The sequence below is a fragment of the Strix aluco genome, chromosome 15 (genome assembly GCF_031877795.1).
Source record: "Strix aluco isolate bStrAlu1 chromosome 15, bStrAlu1.hap1, whole genome shotgun sequence".
Classification (NCBI taxonomy): Eukaryota; Metazoa; Chordata; class Aves; order Strigiformes; family Strigidae; genus Strix; species Strix aluco.
In genome coordinates this window covers 16,961,644-16,987,029 of record NC_133945.1, presented here as the reverse complement: position 1 = coordinate 16,987,029, position 25,386 = coordinate 16,961,644, and the positions used below count along the sequence as shown (strand labels likewise).

Genomic DNA, 25,386 nt, shown 5'->3' with positions numbered 1-25,386 from the left:
TGACTCCTGTTATTTGCACCTTAATATCCTGTGCTGAAAACACATGCCAGATCTTACCCAGGTGACTAGCTATGCTGAAAAGACTCATCATATGAGCACCATTACATACATTGTCTGTGGACACCATCTGTAAATTTTGTGTGGCAAGGAATTTAATCTGTACATGACAAATTCTGCTTCTTTGCTGTTGATTTTAACTTTTTTTAAAAAAAAAAGGAAGAATAAACTACTAGTAGAATTAGGTAAAATAAGCTACCTTCACTATAATCAATAACTGTGTGGCACTGAACTGGGATTATTGTTAGTGAAGATACTTAGATCCATTGTTTTCTTACTCTATTTAGAGGTTGAGTCCATAAACTTTTATGAGCTATAGTTTAGATAATGTTAGGAAATAGCTCGTCTGGAACTAAAATTATCTCATTGTTTGAAACAGGCAGGGACAGGTCTTTTCTGCACTAGTCTATTTGCTATAAAACAGATCTTATCTTTGAAGTATGATGGAACTGACTGTTAAATTTCTGGTTTTATACATGGAAATACAGTAGATCTGGCTTCTTGATGTCTGTGGCTGCATGTGAGTACAATAATTAATGATCTAGTTCATAAGAAGAGAGATCTATGGCAAAAAAGTTGAAAGAATGTTTATATTCTGTTGGGATTTTTAAGAGATTCTTAAGTTTATCTGGGTGAGTGACTTTGTTAGAAACTTATTTCCTTTGACATATTCCCATCACAACTGAGATCTGGAGGCTGAGTGTAAATTCATTTATGAGGTAAATCAGTGGCAGAACAAGACTACAGTCCAGGTTTTCTGCATTATCCATCTACCTTGACTTCTAAGAAGCAAATGGTGACTTATTTGTAGCCTTTTTGGATTTATACAGGTTTATAGCCCAAGTCCGTGCAAGTGTCCTCCTTTTCAATAGCCTAAAGAAAACTGTTTACTTTTTAAAAGAGGATGTACACTATCTGCAAACTGAAATGTGCTGTATGTATGGACACCACTAACGAAAGACAAGTGCACTTTCTTCACTGAATTATATTTTTTTTTCTACTGGGGTAATATACTTAGTATCTTCTGGTCAGTTATAGTTCAGGAAGATGATTTTTATACAGTGTTGTTATTTTTGTAGTACTTGGTAAAAATTTATTGTTGCTGTTCGTAGCTGAATCTCAGGGAATTACTGTTCCCATGCAAAATGATGCTCTCAAAGAACAGTATTAACTGTCATAGATCCATGGTTTTGGGCAGTCACTCTTAGTAGGAGTTCACACTGTGTTCAGACAAGTTCAGTGTTGTTTGCACTGACAATGTACCAAGTGAGTACTCCACCCAAAAGCAGAGCTGAGTTCTTAGAGAGAACATTGTTGAACAAAGACACAGTCAGGAAGGAGCTGGAATTTGTGATGTTCAGAACTATTGTTCAGTCCCACCATCTTCATCCCAGAGCCCCCAGAGTTTCAAATTCAGCGCTTTGATTCAGGCTGACTGTTAACTGATGCTGTTTTCAGACAAAGATTTATATTTTTTTCCTCTTTTCTTCTGTCAAGAACTGTTAAAAGAATTCAGCTCTCTTAGAAGTGCCTCCCTCCTGCTATGTATTTCTTAATTGAGTTCTTGGCGTAAGGGAGAAACTATTTCTAGCTATTAGAGTAGCTGGGTGAATTGGGAAAGCCTCCAACTTCCAGAAATATGTTTAAAGGCTTCAAGAAGATCCAAATTTCCAAATAATTTTTACTCCTTTGTTTGGTCAGCTGTCAGTATTTGATAAATAGGGTGGGACTATTGTCAATTTTTAACAGCTCAACACAAATATTATTCTTTGTACATTGTAAAGATAGTATATGAAATGCAAATCAAGTGCTTTATTCTAAGATTTGGTAGTAACAGAACCAAGTGATAAAATCTCCCATGCCTCCATACAAAGGCATAGAGAGGGAGGAAAATGTTACCATTGGTAACAGTCTTCCCTGCTGGGAAACAAAACAGCAAGATTCCTCACTCCTCCCACCTACAGTCATGTCCCAAGATGGGTTGTGTTTGTTGTGAAGTGTTTGAGTAAGAAACAGCAAGGTGTGACTATTAATTCAAACCAGATTACCAATGAAGTCTTCAGTAACAGAGTCCTTCCTATCTCCAGTGGAGGTCACCAGGACCCCTTGAACTGCTCTGCAGTCACATATTGCAATATAAAATCAAATTAGTTCTGGAACTTTCCCTATATTCAGAGGAATTCCTCCCCTAAAACCACCGTTTGGCATTGGCTTGTTGGATGGAGCAGCCTGCCCTCTCCATGGTCATGTACACCATGACTACAGCAGTACCCTCATTTACAAAATCAAGATGCAGTGTAGTCAATGTGAGATGGATTTAATGAGCATCAGAAGTAGACCTGGATGTCACTTCCCAATCCTGTGTTCCAGAATGGTTTCCCATGATTTTAAATCTTTAGAAACATAACACTGTGCAAATGGTTTGACACAATAGCCAGGAGATAATACTTTTTTAACTGAAGGAGAGAAAGAGAGTGTAAGATGGCTCGGCCACAGTCATGTTCAGTGCAAACGGAGGTTAACTCACAAGGAAGTATCAGCCCCGCTCAGCCCGGCGTGCCTCAGCAATGTTACTTTTGTTGGTAGCTAGATTAAGCCACCACCCACACAAAACAAAGGGTAAGGATCAGAGCCAGTTTATTCAGGAGACTTTCAAATCTAGCATTGTTTTGGATTTGGCTTTGGTCCAGTGTAAAATGCATTTTGTGTGTTCCTAGAGCTGCCCTGTAGAGAGGACCCTGAGGTAGCAGCAAACAGCTCAGTTATTAGAATCGTAGTTTGCCAGTTACTCTGTAAATGAGTGTGAGTAAATGCAGGAAGAAACACAAATAACAGTAAAATATTACTCCACTTAGTCCAAAACAGACTGCTTTATCATTAGTTAAAACTAGTTCTTCTGCAAATCCTTTACTAAGATTACTGTTAATGGGTTTCAACTGTCATCCAGAAAAGTCAGATCTCACAGCCCACTGCACCCTTCTCCTTGCCACCACACATAGTAGTGCTCCACTGAGAACTAGAAAGCTGAGCAATCTTGACTTACAGACTGAAGGACAGTTTTAGCGTGCTTTAAGTACATCATGTTCCTGTACACTGATTCCATTCCTACTTTGTCTTAATTTTCTCATTAGTCACAATAGAGCAATGGTACTGTCTTTGTTCATGAAGTTCTTCTGAGATCTAATGATAGATAGTACATATTTCTAAATAGGTAGGAACTTTCAGACTTAGACAAATATCACATCAGTCACAAATAGTTTATATAAATAGACAAATTTTCTTCATACTTAATTGTATGAAAAATCAAATTGAAAACAAAAGGTAGAGATGGAAAGATTCCCTCTCAGTGAACACAGGCTACATGTGTACCTGAAGTGGTTGCACTGAAATTGCCCTTCAGCTTCTGTGAATCAAGTTTGTTCAATCCCCTCTAATTCCAAACACCCAAACTAGCATTGCTAGACAGGAGGAGGGTGTAAGGATTGGGTAAGCATTTAAACTGGACTTTTCCAGACAGGGACTGAAACACAGACGGCACATTATCCTGAACAGTTAAATCCTGTATTGTACTAATTCTGTTGAAGCATGGTGTTTCAGTCCAACATTTTCTCTAGCCTAGTAACTCACATATGCCTTGCAATATTTGTCTGGCTATTTTAATGTGGTCTGATTCTGTTAGAGTAAGTCTACTAATTCTATTTGAATTAGTAGCAGCTACAGCTGAGAATATGAGGTTGTTCAAAGGGAAGAGGCAAGATATTAATTTTCATGAGTTTATTTCTATTATTTCTAGACTTTATTATTTGAGAAAACAGAATAATAATGATTTCCTTCAGGAAATATTTGCAACTTTTATATCATGTGCTAAGATATTAAAGGTTACTATTCAAGTGTAGACAATGAGCTGTGGGATGCTGGGGAAGACTTTGCACATGTCCATACACTTCTTGTCAATAAAGGAGGAGTTTGCCTTCACAGAAATTTCATGTTCCAGCTTTGATCTGTAGAGGTTCAGCATCTGGAGAGTATCATGGGCTTCTTGCAGACGTCGCTTTAAGATCTGTAAGGTGTCATCTATAGTGTAAACCTCAGTGACAAGTCCGGAAAAAGAGAAGGGGATAGGTTGCTCACATAACTTCAGCAGTCCCTCACCACGTTCCTTTTTTGACAGTGGACAGGTCATGCTTTCAGGCAGGATTTGAACAGCTGTCTTGGACTGAATCAATATGAAACGTATTTGCCAAGCTAGCTTGCATAGCACCTGTAAGAAGTGATGATTTCTTGCTTGTGTTGACCTTCAATAGCAGATTAAGCCACTCTGCTTTGCTATATCTAATTGCCATCTTCTTCACTTGCAGCCTCTCATTTGTGTAGCCTCTCTAGGGCTAGCATGGCTGTGCTGAGCACTTGCATGTGGTCCTGTAGAATGTGTTTGGGATGGGTGTTACTGGAGAGTGTTGGTGTAGTTCATGATAGCACATCCTGCTGCACAAGTTTAAGCTAAAAGGTCTGCATTTGGCACAGAAGCATGTTAATCAGAACAAGAATCACTTACCAGAATAACCGCTGAACGTAGAGCTCTGAAATCAAGATTTTCTGTGAGCTGATACTAGCCACATTTCTTCCAATGACTTATCAGTGGAGATGTGGCAAATCTTGTATAGTCACTGAGCTGGTAAATTCTTTGCGACTGTCAACTTTGTGTTTTGTCTATTAGTTGTTCAGCCTGCTACAGACTATAAGAAAGATTGATTTTTTCCAGAATCCACTGTAACTTGTTTTGGGATAGCCCCCGTTGTTTCAGTACAGAAAAACTAGACTCTATTAATTTGTTTTCTGTCTAATCCCTTCAACTACAAAGTTGGCAGCACACACAGAGAACAAGTGCCAACATCAGCACTTCCTTTTAAATAAACAGCAAACTCAGATAACATTTTCGTGTTACAAAGAAATGGTTCATTTGATATTTTCTTTCCCTGTTACAGTTGAGCTGTTGGGCTGAATTCCTTCTTGCTTTAAACCACATGAGAGAACTACACTTAAGTTATTTGAAAGTGAATTAGCAAATAGCTTTACTTTCTCAGATAGGATTTTGTCTCTAAGAAAACACTTTTTATTTGAGATGTGAGCTCAACCAAATATTGTGATAGAAAAAAGTGTCCAAATTTCAAATACCCTGTCAGAATTTCTATTTCTAATTGCAGTTATGATGAACATAACTTTCAGTTATTTGGATCAGCTAAAGCATCCAACATAACCTGGTCTGGATTAGGGAGCTGTGGTAGAGCAAAATTCATATGCATTAGAGGAAGGAGAATGAGATATGTTAATTACCTGTCAATATAACTACATCTAGTAAACAGTGGACTTGTATAAACACTTTGATTAAAATATTAGAAATCATATTAGACTGACAGAAAACTTGCATGTATGTTAAGCCCAAAATACTTCTGAATAGCTGTGCAACAGCTTGTGAAGCTCTAGATAAACCTAGAAGCTAGTAGGAGTTAGATTGATTCAGAACCCCTGTGTACTTCTTGGTTTTAAGTATGCCATGTTAATGTCCTTTCACTCTAATTGAAGAAGATATTCAAAGACATTCTGACATTCCAGTGACTTCAAATGAAGCTTCCAAACTTTTTTAGACGGGACCCTTTGGAACATGAACAGCATCACTGTCAGTTGTGGGAAGAAGAAGATATAATGTGACACTGCATTTTTGATCCTAAATCAAGTAAGTTTTACATCTTGGATACATGCAGTCCTGCTGACCAGCCTGATATCAATCATAATGCTGCAGATATTTTTGTGGAAGAGATCTTCAGGGAGGAAGTAGAGAATAAGACTCAGATTGAGTATAAAACTGGAGCTGTGTATTGATATTTAAGGCCATCTTGGTCTGTTTTTTTTAATAAAATGCTCATACTAGCTTACTTGCATACCTAATTGATGGTGTGGTGGTAACTGAAGTGGCAAATGATCTGCTCCTATAGTAAATGTAACTGAATGCTACAGTGTAATTGGAAGTTTTTCTGGTTTCTTACAGCTGAACTCCTGCATCTAGAACAGGCATTATTTATGTGATATGAAAGGCCACATGAATAAAACTATCCAAATGGATATAAAAGAATTCAGATCCATTGTGACGGAATGGATGTGGAGAGCAGAGCATGAACTTGAAGAAATCAAATATATGGATATGTCAAAGGAAACGTCAAGATCCAATTAAGGAGGTATGAGGCTGAAAAAAGATATATTGCATTGTACTATTTATGTTTTAAAGAGTTAGAAAAAGTGAAAAGATGCCAGTACAATAAACTATGATTTATTGCCACTTCCTTGTTTGAATAGGAGCTTTCTGAGCTGATAAAACACTGCTTAGGAAAAATAATATAAATACTCAGTTTAAGAATTATGTACTTCATTAATTTCATTGTATGTGAAGCTGTTGTGTACAGTGGGATTTGCTAGAGACAAAAAGGGAATAGTTTTCTACTTGTCATAAAAATATGCAAAATTCTTTTACTGGACTGTGAAATTCACTCCAGCTACGGGAGGAACCCTGATGCAGTATTTCTTGAGAAAACCCCCACAGAGCACTTTGAAGACAGTATTTTTAAAAAGATATACTCGATAGGGTTCTTCTGGAACACTGATGTGTTCCAACTGGATTGGAGGGAGATAAATGGGATTACAATTTGGAAGACCCTTCTTCAGTTATGAGGGAAGGAAGGCTGGTATCTCAGACATCCTCTTGTATATCCCAAAAGACACACTACACACTGTCCGATGGATCATAGTACAGGGATGACCAAGCTGATGCCAACATGTGCTGGGAAGCCCCCGCAGCTATATAACCAAAGTGTATACCAAAAGAGCTGAAAATTAGTTGAGGCAGTAAGAGATGCTGCCTCATTCTTATTTGCAATTAACTTTTTAAGGAGTTTGACCATTGGATAGAGGTTTTTTGCATCAAAAGAAAGAATTTTTTCTGGGATAACATGTTTCTAAAATTAGGTATTTCCTAAAGTGAAATCTTGTGTTTCATAAAGAATGGAATTTAAATCAATTCCTAAGTCCCAACTCGGACATGAGACTGAATGCCAGAAGATACCAGCCACCAAAAACCAACTGAGCTATTAACTGTCCTGGGAGAGGGACTCTAAAGGCAGCTACACACATTGAACATTAGATGTTTTGTCCCATTATTTCAACATAACTCCCTGGATTTGACTTCTTTCTCCCAGAATTTGTATTGCAATGTAATTAATGCAATTCTAATTTCATCAGACTGATTCACACTGTCATTAAATTTCCTGTTCTTGAGTGGCTGATGAAGGAAGGGACAGAGTAGTCTGGCCTTTACTTACTGAAGCTGAGGTGCATCACGGCAAAGTTCTACATTGGGTCGTTTAGTTCTTTCCTCCAGGCGGGTCTGAGCCACTTTCAGTGGGTACTCCTTTGCCTTTATAGATCTCTCCAGTAACATGACTGTATCTTCTGTCTGGAAGATTTCTTGAAGTATCTGAACAAAGCAGAACATGTTTGCAAGCCTCATGTGCATATGAAATCAGAACTCACCTCAGCTTTTAAACACTCCTGTTGGAACTGCTTCCATTCTGACATGTCATTTTGCTTAATTTAGAGGAGGAGATTACTATAAACTCACATCAATCAGATGGATTTGTATAATGTTGCCTTGATCTTGCCATTTCTTTAAAAGGACATACGGTAATTAAATCTCATAGGAGAGCCAGGAGGAGTGGGCCATACACTCGTACATCACATGAAAGCATTTAATGAAGTTGTTCCTGGAAAACAGGTAAACAACTTCCACTAAGAAATGCACTTTCTCTTTCCTGTTATAAAATTAAGAAATTTGTAGGCAAATTGGAATATAAATTTATTACAAGCAGAAGAGAACCACTGAATTATTGTGATGGGGGAAATTCCAACTGTGTTTTTGTGATAAAGCCGTTTTCATAGAGGCAGTGTTTATACCTCTACAGGGACTTATTTCCATTTTGCAGCACTATCTAATTTTTTTCCTAAATAAAAAAATCTGCTGCTTGATCTATGAATATTTTGCAAAGGTAAAAATCCAATAAACTGTCATTTTCATTTAAACCTTCATTCAATTCTTATTTCCTTTTGCCTCATAAAAATTCATTAGCAATCAAATATGTCCCCTCTACAATTGCTTCATACTCCAGGTATTGGGGACATGTGCTACAAGAACATATGAACACAAGTCATTTTCATACTGAAACTAGATTCTCAAAGTTTTGAAAACTCCATGGGGAGCTGTAGAGGGAAGACCAACTTCCTTTAAAGGCTTTTTTTTCTGTAAATGGAGAAGATAGATTGAAAGATCACTAAAAAGGAGAGGCCCATGGAATTAGTTTAGCATAGTTTGTAGTTGCAGTGCATTTTATCATATAATCATATCACCCCTGAGAATCCTGTAAGTGCTTCCTATATGTTTTAATATGTATGAAAAAATGAGACAAATTGCAAGGGAAAAGTTTTGCTAGGTCTTAAAAAAGAAAGAAGGAAGAAAATGTTTATATTCAGGTAACACTTCCCAGCCAGTTGATTATTATGTTACTTTCATTTATCAGGATTTATTGCAGCCAATGTGGTGAACCTGTTCAAGCTTTTCCTGTAGACAGCTTTAAAATGGACGAGAACAAATTCAACTAATGTAGTTTCTCAGCCAGTCTACTAAAATCAAAGCAACATGAATTTCAACAACCACTAAAAATGGCGTAATGTGATTTAAATTATGCTGCTATTTAGATCTTGCCCACACACTAAGTTGTTACCAGGTTTGCTAATGATGTGTGTGGTTTGAAAATTGAATTAGTTCCTGCTCCTGAAAGGTTATTTATAGACAAATCCCAAAGAGTTAAAGATGCCAGAAACCTGCTCCCCAGTCCAAATCCTTAAGGGCTTGTTGACACTGCATAGTAGAGCAATATGAAAGGTCTCCTGGCTAGCACTGTCCAAACCAGTTCAACCCTTACAGCAATGCAATTTTCCAACAGATGAATCATCTTGGGCCCTGAAGCAGCAGCGTATGAACATGACTGTACTGATCTGAAGCCAGGTCCTCACACTGTACTGAGCCCTTTGGGTCCAAGGTTGGTCCTCACAGAGCTAGCTTGAGAGCATCTTCACCCAAAAAGCAGCCTTTATGGCTTATAGACTGCAGGGGAAAAAATCTGGTTTATTATGAAGGGAACACAGTATGGAAGAACATGAAGCTAACAGTAGTAAATTTCTCCCTATAATTTTATTCTGCAGTGGTTCCTTCTTAATTAGATAATCACTGTAAGCTAGCTGTATTTTAGAGGAAATATTTATGCAGGTAATCCAGTGCACTTTGTAGCTATTTGTTTTGCAGAGTAACTACTTATGATAAGAGTGTACTGTTAGATACATCATTTTACATCTTTACAATTTTACCAGTTAGATGTACTTATTTCTAAAGATAAAAACAAGGGAAAGAGACTTAATGAAGTTAAATGTCTTCATTATGCATCAAGCCCACATCCTTCCTTTTCCCTGAAAATACTTTTGGGTCTTCTGCTGCTCAGAAGCTGAATTTATGCTGTTTTCAGAACTTTGCTATTACCTCCCTAAGAGGCGTGTGTTCATCTGTACATGATAAAGGTGAGATCCAGCTCCTAGGTAGGCTACTGGTGATTAAGAGGATGTATGTCAGGGAGAGTTTTACAAGCCTGTCAGTCCTATCCTTTGCTCCCACTGTTCACTTTCATTGCTAAACAAAAACATCAACCTGTGGGGACATACAAGGCTGTGAGGCAAAGAAAATACACAGTGCTTTTAGAGGTCACCCGCTGCTTAGCAGGGTCCTCCTTTCCTGTGTTTATGTTATAGCTTCTGTCACTACAGTGGTGTTTCCCATGCTACGCCTTACAGCATGCAAGTGAGCCAAATTCACTGTGACATAGTTCTGTTACCTGCAGTGGGATGTTGTGAGGATGTTGGCCTCTTAGATTAATTCTACTTACAATTTGGAGCAAGCTGTAAGCAGATTTAGTTCTTTTTAATAAAAAGTGTAATTCAAAGTAAAAACAATGAAACGAAGCAGCACATATCTCAGTCCAGTAAGAACTGAGCAAAGTTCTGTCTCAATTTCAGAAAGGACTGAGTGGGTTATTTGTTTTCTACTTCTGGTGGAAGAGGACTTCCACTCAGGTCAGATTCTGGGTAGGACCTTTGTGGTTCAGACTTTGAGCTTCATTGGTAGTAACACTTTCTCTCTTGGGCAGCAGTTGGAAATGGTGTGACTCACCTTTGTGGAGCAAATCTGTCAATGAAACCACACAATTAAAGCAGCCCAGAGCACTTTGTTAGAAATGAACCATGACTGTGAAAGCAGATCCCCAAAGTGATGCTGCAGTTCATAAATGTGCTCATTATGGTAAGCATGTAGTGTAGTCGCTGTGCTGATACCTTCTGTCCTGTGCTAATACGAATCAAAACTATTTAATTTATTCAGTGAGTGAAGTTAGGTTGCAAGCTCTCTTACACTTAATTAGTGCTAATTGTTCTAAACAGGTTAGAGAAGAGGATAAAATTAATATTTTGTACAAGAAATTTTTTCCTGCCCTCTTTTTCTTTGAAAGCAGTATAGGTATCTCATGTTTATTCCACACATGGAAGGAAAGCAGAAAGCCATCAAAGGGGAAGCAGCATGTACACAGAAACATACTGCAGCAAACTGTGGAAGCATTACACAAATTTATAAGAGGACATGGGAAGAAATTTAGTAGTCTTCAGTATTTCCAATAACAGTGCCACTCCTCTGCCACAAATCCTTATTATATAAGGGTTGCCTATTGCAAACCATGGTCATTCCAGTACTATGTGACAATGCTGCTGTAATGGTTGGGTGCCCTTTACTCTTTCATTCTGCTTGTGTGAAAAAATAAATTACATATCGAGTGGTTTCTTAACATGCAGAAGGAAAAAGCTGATTCAAGTACAGACAGCACTGAGCAGATTGCCCATGTATAAACTGTCCTCAGTCTCTTGGAAAGGCCATTTTCATTAAGCTCAGCTAGCAGAGAGAACTTTAGAAGAGTGGTTTTCTGAACCCCCCACTTTTCTCAAGTCGTTTTCTGATGCATTCTCAATGTGGCAACAGTGCAAGTACAACCGCCAGACCACAAACACAAATTCAGTAGTAACATTTCAAGTGCAGGAATGCTGATAATCATCAAACCTGAGGTTTGTTTCTGTTCCTTTACAGCACTTCTTTGTGCTGTGTTGTCAGATAGCACCTGGCTGGGCCTCACTGACCACTGTACATGTAGCAAACAGGTGTTCCCTTAGTGACACAGGAGCAGGAGACTGTAGTGTTCTCTCTTTTTTAGAATATGGTCATGTATGCACTTCCCCCATAAATAATGGCATATAACTGACATAGGACAATAGTAGTTTTGTATCTAGAAGTGACTCAAAGAATTTAGAGATTGCACAGCCTGCAAATTCACACAATGTTAATGTTTGAAAAGGGCAAGCTCTGAAGTCTAAATAGAAAATGTTTCTTTTTATTGAGAATCCAGTAGTTCATTAGTCATGAAAAGAGAGCTTTCATCTAAAGGTCACTGAAAACTCAGTTTTATGTCCAACACTTATAGCGCTCTGTGTTGGCAAAATGTGTAGTAACTACGCTCCTGTGCCACACGACTTCACTAGGTGCTCTGGTGTCCTGCTCATAAAGGTAGGAGCAGTCTGCAAGCACATTGTGCACAGCCAAGGCAATTGAGTAGTGCTACTGAGCAAACCCCTCATTCACTAAAGAAAAATATTGTTTAAACCTGCCTGTGAACTCAAAATTCAAACATGAAACTATGCATCCATCTTTAAGCTGTGCCTGGCTGCATGTCAGTGGATGTGGTTTTAGGTTCATTGTGTGTTCTCAGATTATTTCTTACTTTTTTTTTAAAAGCACTGTCATGTAAGACATACAAAGAAAAATGGCCCCGGGGGAACCACCTCCAACGCATCGCAGAAGCTTTGTACAAACAGTTTTTGATTACTCATTCTGGCCACACATTGGATAAAATGATTTAGATAATCTGCTGTACATAAACGGATTGGTGGGGAGGATCACCAGATAGTGTTGCACCAGTCTGCGTCATTTCTGGATGACCTCCAAAGCCAGGAAGCAAAAACAACAAATGCTGAGCAGCGTGTTCCTAAAAGAGCCTGGTGAGGCACTGGCTCAGGCAGCTGCCCCTCCGGAAACTTTCCCTTCCAGGACATGAGTAAAGTTTTGTGCTGCAGCATTCTTGAGGGCTTGTAGAAAACTGCGCTCCCACTGTTCTCTCACTTCACCAAGGCCATGATTTTTATAGGCTGGATACAGTTAGAGCAAGAGAAAGAGCAGCTGAAGTCACACGTGTTTCATCATGTAATCGGGGTAGTCTTATGTACAACATAAGCGTTTTTAAAATGCTACAGTCTGACAGCTATCCTTGTTTCTTTGTTGTTTCCAAGGTTTGCTCAGTGTTTAGTAATCCAACACAAAAAGCAGCAGTCAGGTAATATGGTGGGAGGAACATTCTTGTGTCTCCTCATCTTGTAAATTTCTTTAATATTTTGCCTCTCAGTGAGTTTTTTAAACTTTTTTTTTATCTGTGTTTCCATACTTAATCCAACTTAATTTGGATTAAGTTACATTTGTTGAGGTTATCATACTTAATTGAATGCATAGTGTAATTGTGACCAATTTCACAATTACATTTAGGATATATGACCACATTATTTGAAAGTAAAACAATGATATCTTGCAATCTTTGGATTATAAGTATAACCCGGATCTCAAATCTGAAATTAATTTGGACCTGACAGTTTTTACTATCATGTTGCAGACAAATTCTTGATAGAGATTACCATGTCCCTTGCTTTTGGTATTTTTAGGGTTTGTTTTTTGACGCTTAATTACAGGTCATTGTTCTATGACTTATCAAGCTTAGTTTTGGGGTTTTTTAATTAGATGGTTGTGGGGAATAGCCCAGGAATCTTAAGAAGAATAACACATTTAAAAGAAAAAACCCCACATTCCTCAACAGAATGTGACATCAGCAGGTAATGCATTCAGATAGTTTAACTGTATTGAAGCAGAGTTAGAATCATTCTGAGCAGTAACTTCTGTGTGTTTGTGTCTATACTCACATGGGATGACAGAGTTTTGTAGTGAAGTACCAGTTTAGTTTGTGCCCAGAGAAAATATCTTCAGACCAATGCATTGCACAATTCATCAGACATATCAGGAGTCGGGAGAGTGGTCTGGATCTGGAAATATTGCAAGCTTTTATGTATAAAGCTTCATAACAATGGGAATACAGCTGGCATAAATACAGCCAACAGATCTGAAAGCTAAAGCATATTATATTATAAGTTCTACATGTGCTAAAGGATACCTGTAGAATTCCCAACATTTTCTTTATAACAGTCTTAAATATGACATTTTCACAGAAAAGAGGAAACTATCAGAATGTAAATAGTATACTTTTGAAACAAAGGCAGCTTTAAATATATATCTGGACATTTAATCTGTGTCCTTACACAGATTGGTCTATTCAGCAGAGATTGAAACAGAGGACCCAGGGACCCCGGGCGTTTCATTTGGTCAGTATAACAATTTACAGTCTTATAAAAATCCTCCTTCCATTGAATTCCAATATGTATTTTCTTACTTTAATCTCTGAAAATAATCCAATCGATTTCACAGTTATATGCAATCAGTTTCTATTTAATTTTTTCTAAAAATATACAAGATTTTTTATTTTAAAATAGTTTTATTAAAATTAAAGGAGGAAAAAACATGGGATCATTTAACTTGGCCTGGATTTTCTAATATATTTTCAAAACAACAGAGGAAGCCATAACTATACATAAGAAAAGGCTTAACTCTTTCATACTTTCTTGCTACACTTTTTACTCTTGAAGAACAAGAGTAAGTCTCAGAGTTCTGTTGTATTTGTCCATCTTAAACTGTATTGTGCTTTCAGATGCTATAGGACCAGCAATTTTAGAGTGCATTATCATTTAGGAGAACAAAATAAAATGCTACGTTATTAATGTATTTTTAATAACATTAAACCTGTTCAAAATAACAACAAAACAGGTAATTGGGGCCTTGTGCATGCTCTGTTTCGAATCAAGTTACCTCATCTGAAAGGATATACATCCCTTTAACAGAGAGATGTCTCTAGATGGTGCCAGAGAGAAACAGCTGTGGCTCACGCAGCTGCTCCAGAATACTGATTCCTGTCAGGAATTATATTCTTTTAGTCATTAATGAAATCTCAACCCAGTCACAGTAGGCTAAATTTGTCCTGACTTTAGAGTCAATGCAATGCTTTTGTCTCATGACCCTTTCGAGCCTGAAAATGCTGCTTTTCTAGAAAAGCTACTACGTATGTCCATCTGCAAGACAGCCCTTTCTGAAAATAAGCAACAGTTTTATAGATATATATGACTACTGCTGCCTTGAACTAAACCCTGTTTGCTCTGCCAAGCCCATATGAATTCCCTGAGTGCAGATCGGTTGCAGGGGAGGGAGCAGAGATAGTAGCAACCACCTCAGTTTCTCACACATAAATGTTGTGGCAGAAAGAAGTTATCTTCTATATCAATGCCAGCAAAGTCTCACATCCATTCAATCCAGGCTCCCTTTACTTAGCAGCTGTGTGTCCCTCAGTGTGAGAAGAGATTTCTGTTATTTTGCAAATAAAGACACTTGGATTCATGACAACCTGAATACATCCTGATGTGCAGTGGCTGTCACTTGGTTATGATAACTCTAGCCTTCCCCATTTCATGTTCCCCTTACCCTAACCCATGAAGTGGACCATTGCTGCATGGCATGCTGAGGAGCCAGGCCTCTCCTACGTGGTTTCTCCACTTGCCCATAGTTTGTACTCCAATGTAGTCTATGTAAGTCTTCATGATTTCATGAGATTAAGCAACAATTTTAGGAGAGCGAAATCTTTTGTCTTCAAGTGAGTGCCCTAGCTTTCATCTGTAATTTCTCTTAGTTTCTAGGCAAAAGTCTATTCCTATCTTAAATAACTATTTCTTCCTTTGAACAGGTTTTTCCAGGCAAGTTTGAGCTGCCTACACCAACCAGCATGCATCTTCCCACCCACTTCTGAGTCACTTTTTATTATCTTCTGAAAACTTTACTCTCAAACAAGTTCCAATATTAAATTATAAGATTAACTGTATACCCAGCCTCCATGAATGGGCATGAAAAACTGTAAATAACATTTTAAGGCATAAGAAGAGGAAGGGGGGAAAATGATCACCAAAAATATATTTTAAAAGTTATGTGAGGATACACTGGGGGCTGAGATGAAAGCCTTTGTGGGGCAAGTGCCACGGGGAAAGTACTCCCTCTGCTAGATACATACTCCTTCCCACAGCTCCCAACACTGCTGCACCTCTCCTACACACTTCTTGCATGGGCATCTCCTGTTGTAGTTTAGTATTTCTTTATGTTCCTGTTCAGAGGAACAGGCTGTTTCCTTTTCAACAGCCATAGGAGTGCTCCTTTCAGAACTTCTCAGGTAAGTTTGAAAACTCTTTCAGAGGCTACTTGTTTATTGGAGTGGGTGGTTATTTTTTCATGGTTTTACTAAACATGTACCTGCTTTTCTAGCTTCTTTCTGATCCCTGTGCTCCTGGGTAGTGCAATAGCAAGGCTTGCCGGAAGGGTGGTGCTGGGCGCTCTGCCACTGGGCACAGAAACACTTCTGAGCACAGTACAGGTGTTGGAGCTGGCAGGGATAATCTGCCATTTAGGCATGGTATAAACACTGGACTATGCAAACATGTCACTTGCTGTCTGGTCTGACTGATTCCCAGAGCTAATGTACATAAACATCCTGCCCCATTGGTTATTTCCAGGAGACTGATGCCAAGGTAACTATTTATGTTAATATTAACTTTATGGAAAAGAGATGCAAACATATTAATGAGGGCCTGGCACAATGATTAAAGGTTTTCCTTCTTTTCCTAAAGATTTGTGTACTTTTACACCAGATGTAAAATATATTTATCATAATGTCTCTTGGCATAAATTGAGTGTTTCTTGAGCCATGCTGAAGAACACATACCACCCTCTTCTACACTGAATTGTGTACACTATGTTTTCTGTTCACCAGCCTAAAAATCTGGTCCTAGAGGAGCCCGGAGCCTGACCAGAGTCATACAGCGTGAGTAGACTCTTGAAGAATATTTGCATCCCCAAACAACCACATGCTCTGTGAGCCCAGTGATGATGAAACACAGTGGGGCTGTAATACCTTCTCTGGGTTGTGATCTAACTCTTGCCAAATACCTAGCTAGGGCTTCTGGGCTTCTGCCTCCAGCACCTCATTTTTCCAGGGTTCTGCTATCCAAATTCTGGATGAACCTTGGATTGTTCTGACCAAGATTAATCCCAGAACAAAGTAAGTAAATTAATCGACTTGTGCAGTTGGGACAGAAATGGAAATGGGACATTTTCAGTCTTGGGGTCAGAAATAAGTCTTAATTATGCACTAAGTCTGCACTGCCTGCAGATCACTACACTGCCCTGTAGAAATTCCTCTTTGTAAGCTAGTGCCTGCAGAGATCAGAGCTTTCAGGGAGAACAGCGATCTTGAGTTCCTGGTGCTAATGAAGCCATCTACCTGTGGTAAGCTGTTGCAGTGATGAATTCCTTTGTTCTGAAACATAAGTGCTTTATGTTATCCATCTAGATTTGTCTGGCTTTTGTCTGGCCACCGCTGCTTCTTTTGGTTTTGTCTGCTCGAGTAAAAAGTCTTCTATTGTGATTCTTTTTTCTTCTGTATAGATACTTGTGGATTTAGCATGTTCTCTGCCCCTACCCCAACTGTTACTTGGATAAGCTAAATAAAGCAGTGTCGTCAAGTGCTACTAACATCACCTTTTTCAGCCTGCTAAAGAGAAAGTTGAGGAACTTATTCTGTCAATTGATTGCTTTCCAGTCCTTTAATCATTCTTGCAGCTGTGATGACTTCCAGGCTTTATACCACACCCTTGCTCCCACAGACTCAGTTTGATTGCCACTGTAAAGGTGGCAAATTGTCTTAGTCCTCTAGAAGAAAATCAAGCAAAAGTGGGCAGGGAATAATTTTACATAGAAGCTCTACAGTGAACTAGACAGGGACAGATATAAAACAGGTTTTCCAGGACAGTATTTCCCTTCTGCATTTGATAGTTTCCTGTTCAAAATTATACAAAAGCAATTTAATCCTTTTTTACTGTTCTCCCATGCAAATCACTTCCCAGTCTTCTGATAGACTTGAGGTTGTCAGCCTCACCAGCCAGCTTCCCCAGAAGAAGTGGCAGGCAGGAAAAGCCAAATAACAGACAATGAAAATCTGAAGTCAACTCAAGACAATTTCCTGAATACATCAGTGAAGTAACAGTGAGAGCAGACAGCAGCTGGACTGAGAATGCAGAAAAGCAAATGGGAATCACTGCAACCAATCCTCTTTGGAGACTTCCCTTGTGCTGACTTGGTTACTTAATCTGTTTTTGGAGCCCATTCCGTATTGGGGTTCAGACAAAACTCCAAGTAGAATAAAGGGTAAAAATATATCTGATCTGCCCCAAGACAAGGTATCTGTAAATTGCTAAGCCATCCCTCTAACTAAATGCAAATTTTTGTAGGTTTATAGTAAAAAATGTGATGGGACAGGTGATATATATTATAAAATGATGGTGTATGCATGTTTTCATCATGTGTGTAGTCTGATTACTACAAATTGAAGGCATTTGGTCTTATTTGGACTGTTTTAGACACCATCAGAATAGATTCAAATACCATCTACTTTTGTGAACCCTTACCATTTATCCAGGGGAAACTCAGTTGTGTGTCACCAACCACCAGAGAACGAGAGCCCAACCTAGTTTAGGAAAAATGAGCAAGAAAGCAAAGGAGGATTGTTACACAGCTCTTCAGACAGCTCTGGTCTGCTATCAGAGCAGCCCTACCCTAAGAGATATGTAGGACTTACATAATAAAACATGTGACTCTAGCCTAGTAGCCTCATCATCAGAAAGAATGATAGCAGGACAACGGATAAGGCATGGACTTAGGAGTGAGGAGAACTGGAATTTTCTCCCAGCCCCAACACTGTCCTGCTGTGTCATTTGGATAAGTATCTCCATCCTCTTATTTCTCCATGTATTAAAATGAACACCTTTGCTTTAACTTACAGGGCTATTACAGGTAAATACAGTAATATCTATGAGACAAGCAGAAATAGCTTTACTATGATAAAGCCTATGAACATACAGAGAAAGACTGAATATAGGGCTCCTATGCTGCAAAATGCCACTCATTAATGTTTCTGCTGCAATGTCCTGTACATAAACAAACTTTGGGATGCTTGGCTTCATGTCCAAGCTTCAAAGATGGCCATCATTATCATAATTAGTTGAACATAAATCTCGTACTCAGATCTTTCTAAACCAGAAGTCTGTGAGGCTCTAAACTTGCAGCCTGAGCCTCTGGCTTGAAAGCTGCTGGTGCAGTATAAGCTACTCTCTCTGGAGTTAAATTCACCACTTTCTTTAATGCATGGCTTAGCCTACTAGATCACTTCTCTCTTCGCCCAGAAATATTTAGCGTATTTTATGAAAAGGTACAGATATTTTACTTGCCAAATTGAAAGGCTGAGACAAACTTCGGTGTTTGACTTCTTTCTCCACACAAAACTTTCTTCTAAGAGTTATGCCTGTATGTTAAACTCTGCAGGGATAGGTCACTATTTTTTGAGTTTCACATTTACTCTAGATTTTAATTGAACACTGAGAGTAAATATTAAGGGATGCAAAAAGAAAAAGCTAATTTTGTCATTTACTGTTTTCTCAGTGGCCTTTTTTTCAGTTTTTCATAGGGTATTCCTCTCTCTCCAAACTGAAGTACTGATCTTCCTAAATAATTTGGAATTCCTTAGTGCTACACATTTATTTAGGCTGTTGCCCTGAAAAGTTTCAGGTAACCAACCTGATACCATAGTAAAGTGCATAAATCAGTGTACTAAACCCGAGCTGACATTGCTTACACCTGCAGATCCAGACAATCTCAGTGTACTTTCTGAAGGGTATTTGGCTTGGGGTTTTTTTTCCCCTCTATGCTCTGATGAATTATATTAATTTCCTCATCAGAATATTAAATTTCTAAGTAGGTTTCCATCTTGACTATCTGAAATACTTAGTACTTAATCTGTTCTTTAACATAGCTTTTTCAGACTGTAATTTATCCAGCTGGTTCTGTTGAGGCAGAAAACACCTGCTCTGCTCCTGAGTGCTGCAGGTATGTCTCAGTCTGCCAAATGGTTTCAGGAAAATGTTAATGAAAAATGGCATTTCTTTGGATAATGGTTGGTGAGAAAGGAAAAAAGCTGTAAAACTTATCCACATGAATCTGCTTTTTACTAGAGCTGACAAGAATAATTTTATTCATTGCTAATCCTAAAAGTAGGTAGTGTTACTAGAGTCAGCAGAATGCCTGCCAAGTTTCCTTCGGATATGCCCTCATTTCGGTAGTGAATGAGGTGATCTTTTAATGAAAAGCAGAACATAAGTAAACAAATAATACTGATTTTTTTTTTTCCTCCTTCCAACAAGACAAAGTCGTTATCATTTGAGATTGTGAAGTACATTCACCACTCACATACTGCTATGTTGAAGAGTGATAAGGGAACTAACAAGTCATTAGCACAAAAATACTGCCCTCTATTGCAAGCTGCTTTTCTTCTGCTATCGCTTTTGGATTGGATGCAGTTCTTGGTGAGGCCACTACTAATAAAGAGTTTCAAAACCGTATACAACTGGGACATTTTAGTTCAGCCTGTAATGCTAAAGCTGTGCCATACCTTTTTGATCATTCTGTTTAACACATATGTCTGTATAGCTTGATGGACTAATTTCCAAATAACCCAAACTGTTTTTACAGAAAATATATATAGTCTGTGCTGTACACTTGCATGCTGTTTACCACATTGCACTTAACTGCACACCTTAGCTGAATTTTGATTTGATTGGATGTGGTTTTGAAACCTGAAGGCCACAGAACAGTGTAAATCAAAACCATAGGAAGACATCTGCACAAAGGAGTTTGAGAGCAAGAAGTCAGCTACAATACAGTTGTAAATGATCGTCCATGCTGAAAAACACAGCTCACTGCGCATCAGTGCTGTTGGTGCTGCAGACTGTCAGCTTCTGCCTGGCCTCCAATGACAGCTGTTAGGAGGCAAGGAATAATTAAGGATGATGGAGAGTTTCACACCAAGGGAAAACAGGGCCATACAGAGAGAGAAGCCACTTCTTTCTATATCACTTCTCAAAGATAAGGCTAGGACTTGTGCTGTAATCAGGCTCCTACTTACAGCAGGGAGCACAGAAAGAGAAGGCTACAATGGCCACTCATACTCATGTCCCATCTGCTTTTTTCACTCCATGGTAAAAGTTGATGCTGTCCGATGTGTTCCTCAGTTTAAAGCACTTCTCATCAATAAGATGAGCTGAGTTTTTGTCACAAAGATCCTGCTCCCAGACATGCTGTGTATCTCTGTTGATGCTGTGAAAGGGAAAGACCTTACTCCGAACCACCGTTAGTGCTGTTGTGCTAAATAGTTAATTGCTTTTGTTACCTTCCTCCAATGCTTCATCTTATAGTTTGTTGGCATTTACAGTGGCTTGAAAACACTTGGTGCTGTAATTTAGCTAGAGGAAGCTGCTGTACTACTCATCTCTTCTAGCCTCTAGTGAGTATTCCCCAAAGAATTGTATTTAACTGACTGCATTTAATAATGTTTGTCATTTTGATGACAGAAAACCAAAAGGGTGAAAAGCAAGAGGTGATTTTTGTGTAGTGTGAAGAAAAGCCTCAGAGCAAAGGGAGGAGGTTTTCAGTGATAACCTTCATGCCAGCACAGCTGTAAGTGAGAAAGAAGAGGGCAGACCAGAGTTGTGGTTTCCCATCTCTCCTGATTTGGGGGACAAATTCACTTAGCATAATCCAATTTGGTTTTCTATTTGTACTTGCCTAGAAACATGATAGACATAGCTTCTATCAGCAGTATTGCAGGTGTTTATGACAGAACTTTGACTCTAGTTTTTGCATGTTTTGAGTTTTTGCTAGCATCATTCATTGATTCTCACATTACTGTGGCTTCTTCTGTTGCAATTAATTTGCCTTTAAGATTCTGGAGAACTTCAAAATATAACACAAATTATATGCTATCCTAAGTGAAAACATTCTTTTCACCAAGCAATAGCAGAAAATTCAGAGCTAGGTAAGAATATCAGGATATTGCAGTTACAAGGCCATCTTCGGCTCTCCTGTAAAGTACTGAGCTGACCGGCCAGTGCCTGAGGAAGACTCAGTCTCCTGGAGCCTCAAGCAGAAAGGAAGGAAAAGAGAGCATAGAAATGTCTGGATAGGTTCCTTGGTTGATTTTTATATATAGCGCCCATGGTGGCCAGGTTTCCGTCTTACTGAGGGTAATGTTTCACCAAGATCTGTCTTGATGATAACATTAAAAGTCATACTAGTATTCAACAGAGAATAAAGCCATTCTGCAGTACAGTCATGAAATAACTAGCTATGTGAAACCTGCCTTCAGTGGCTCTTTCATTTCATCTGCAGCACAGTCAAGCCGCTTCTTTGTTGTTTCCAAGTCTTGGGTCTCTTTCAGCAGACTCTCTAGCTCATAGATGAGCTCAGATCTCCAGAAATCAGTGGTGGAGATCCTCTCTCCCAGGTTCCTTCTACTGTCTTTTTGCATCTGATAAATCAGTTGATCCTTATCTTGCGTCAGTCTCACTGAATCAGCATTCAGTCTACCAGCACATTCCCTGGAGTCTTCAGAGCTTTTTCATTGAACCATGTTTGCATGGTGCCAGTCACGAGTGCTGCAGCGGGCGTGCAGGGCAGAGCATAATGAAGGCACAACAGTGGGCGGCTGCCCGATGGGATTAAATTGCTTGTCAGAGCTGGGAGGGACCGAAGCCACTTTGTAAAGCAGACTGGGCCCCCAGGAGCTGAGGTAGCGGTAACCTGGTAGGTAGTAGGGCTGATAGGCGTCCTTGGTGGTGCTGGTGGGAGCTAGATCTGGGAACACAGTAACTGGCTAGCTGCTTGGTCCCCAGAAACTCCATCCTGCACTGGGCTCAGGCAGCCGCCCTCGGGCTGTGTCCAGCATCCACAGCCGCTCAGAGCAACCCCAGGGCCTCTGCCACCTGTCTGGGGCTGCGCAGGGCCTTGAGACACTGCGGCCGTGTCACAGAGTTCTGAGGGCTGTTCCATCTGGCCAGCAGGCTGAAGCCCCCTGGGTCCCAGCACTCTGGGGGCCTCCATTCATACCTCCTGTCCTAGGGCACGTTGCGTTTCCTGCAATGAAGCAGTGCTTTCCCCCGCAGAGCAGCGCTGTGTGTGTTGGGACCCAGAGGTCTACACACGATGTGAGACTACTTGGTTATAGTGCAGAGGAATTTGCTGAAGGCTCACTCTAGTTGGGTCTGTAGGTTTACCTTCAGTGAGCTTACCTTGAGCAAAACAAAATAAAAGTTTTACTTCAGAGTGGTTCTCATGTATCAGTTAGTGGCTGCAGGGAAATGCAGCAGTGGAGACAAGCCTTTCGAACCAAAACACAGACTCTGGGAGTCATCTCTTACAATTGTCTGTGATCTCTGCAGATGGTTTGGTCCAAATGGACAAAAAAGAAAGTATAACCATCTTGGGCTTTGCTCTTCCCCTCAACTGTATTCACCTTCCATAAAAAGTATAAAAGATGGGAGAGACCTTTGTCTGATGATGATTTTTCTCTAGTTTAGAATTATGAGTAATTTCTCAGATAACTTCTCTAATTTTTCTTTTCAGCCTTCTGGCCTATCTGGCAAAAAACTGTTTCTGAAATCCAGTGCTCTAAAATTGCATCGTGACCCATCTTCTGTGCCAAGAATTTTGAACATAAATAATTATTTGTAATTAGGCACTGTATTTCACTATCCTAAGAGTCCTTAAATCAGCACAGATTTCTTCTAGGTTGAATGCAATACAATTGCAATAGTTTCCTCTTCTCCAGACATGTAACTATGAAACAGCTTTTTAACCTTTTTTTTCAACCTGGGGAAATAAAACATATATGTGTATATATATGCATTACATTATCTTGTCTCGGAAAGCTAGCATGATATTACACCCCAGCTAAAAAAAGTAGAGGTAATCTTAAATAAATGGTCATTGTAAGTTAAATTTATCTTCCCATGATGTTTAAAATATATACAAATGTAAGTGCTAACTGTAGGGAGGTGAGGTGCAGCCACACACAGTGGACAGGATAAGATCGATACTGCAAATGCTCACGCACACAAAAAACTTTCCTCTTGCAACAACTAATTCTCAGCAGCTGCCCAGGAGGGTAAAGTTATTCCTGAGCATGAGAGATTGCAAGAGTGCTGGCAGAGTTCACCGTTGAGTTCAGCCTAACTCAAACACTATAAAGCCTATTTTTTTCCCAGATACCCCTGCACAAAGAGCCCTTGCTGGCTCGGAGGAAGAGGGGTTCTGAGGAAGAGATTTACTTTTCCTTTTTGGTGCTTTTTGTGGGGAATGTTCTGTACAACCTCAGGAACAGGAAATGATCTGTTGGCCCCAAAAGAAAAATATTTGAACGCGTACCTGCTGACATCAGTGAATCTAACCCGTATGTTTGAAAGGGAGCACAGACTTAAAGTGCTGTACTGAGCTGTGGTCTAAAACAGCGCCAAATTTTTCATAGGGAAGGTACAGTATAAATTTCTCAGATACGTTTTACTGACCAGTTCCTCTCACCCCCGACATTCAAATTTGCTTAAACATTTGGATCCACTTCCACATAACAGTTTTTTCATCAGTTTCCCATAGAAGATAATTACAGAGCAGTAAGTACAGAAGTTGTACAAGTATCAAGCAGTGATGAGGATTTACCTGAGGTAAATATACTTGAAATGAAAAATGGGCAATAGCCTATTTATTAATGATGAAAAACAGAGGCCAAACTCCTTAAATACCTTAACTAAATATATTTTAAGATTTTTTTTTCTAGGGTTTTTTTTGTAGCTGGACAGTTATTCAGAGGTTTTTATGTTTGGAATTTTTTTTTTTCCCTCCAGAGTGTTTTTTCTAAAAATCTTGTGGTTGTTGAAGTGGAGAGTTCATAAAAAGTTAATAAAAAGATAACTTTGCATTATTTTTCTGTCAAAAAGACAGACTTAACACCAGGATGTGCTGGTACCTTTCCAAATATTACCAGATACTCTTTTATAGATGTTGTTTTTCCATTATGAGACTGCCTTAGATAGTAACTCAAACACTTGTATGTTAAAATGATCAAGATTTGGGACTAATCAGTTCAAAATGGGAATACTTGAGACTCCTAACTGTGCTCAGATCAGAAAAACACTCTTTTCACAGCACCCCCAACCAAAGCAATAGAGGGAGGCTTTGTGCGGAGGAAACGTGCTGGTTCACTCACAGTTCCTCCAAAAGCACCGCCCTGACCTGCCTTTCTCTCAAGCTTGTGTTATCACCAGTGTTTTTAAACTGGAGTTCACGGTCCTGCCTCAGGAATAAGTCAGTCTGTCTCACGGGCAGTAACCACGACAAGAGGGACTCTTGTTTCGAGGCTCGTACCTGTATATGCATCTCCAGGAGAAAAACTGAAAAATTCTTTAAAGGATGGGAATGCACTGTGTGCATTTTCCAAAGCAAAGTGGTTACACTATTGAACGCTTTACTCTGAACATCAAAGCTTTACTCATGTAACAGCTGTTCAGATGGCTGTTGCTGCATCTACAATGGTTGGGACCCTGCCCTGTTTTAATCATAACAGTATTGTGGGAACTTTATACATCGGAAACGGGAAAATGAAGGGAAGGTGAAAAGATTGGAAAAACATTTTTCTCCTCATAAGACTAAATATGGTTCCGTGATTTTCCGCTCATTTCTATACAGACTGGAAGCATCTTTGAGGCAGGAATTGTCTTTTGCTGAATGTTGGAAAGGTATTCCCTGGTGGGGATTCTCAGCTGGTCTCTAGGTGATTCAGTTTTACAGTTGCAGTTTACAGACAGAGCTGTTAGTCAGGCGTACTGTCAGTTTGTGCTGGAGTGATGAGCAGTACAAGGAATTGTCACTGATGTTTGCAATCTGTAATTCAGTTCTTAGGCTGGGATGTTACGGATGGAAAAGAGGACAAGGCCATCCTCAGGCAGCCGTGGGAG

The 25,386-nt window shown here is 39.3% G+C and overlaps 1 protein-coding gene across 1 annotated transcript; it reads right to left on the bottom strand.

Moving 5' to 3' along the window:
* Nucleotides 1-3,943: 3,943 nt before the first annotated feature.
* TEKT5 (tektin 5) lies at nucleotides 3,944-22,466 on the bottom strand. Its single transcript, XM_074840384.1, is given in 7 exon segments — nucleotides 3,944-4,157; nucleotides 7,428-7,582; nucleotides 20,554-20,698; nucleotides 21,283-21,334; nucleotides 21,737-22,242; nucleotides 22,244-22,312; nucleotides 22,346-22,466. Coding segments are annotated over 6 exon segments (1,110 nt in total). The 5' UTR covers nucleotides 22,282-22,312; nucleotides 22,346-22,466.
* Between the last annotated feature and the right edge of the window lie 2,920 nt (nucleotides 22,467-25,386).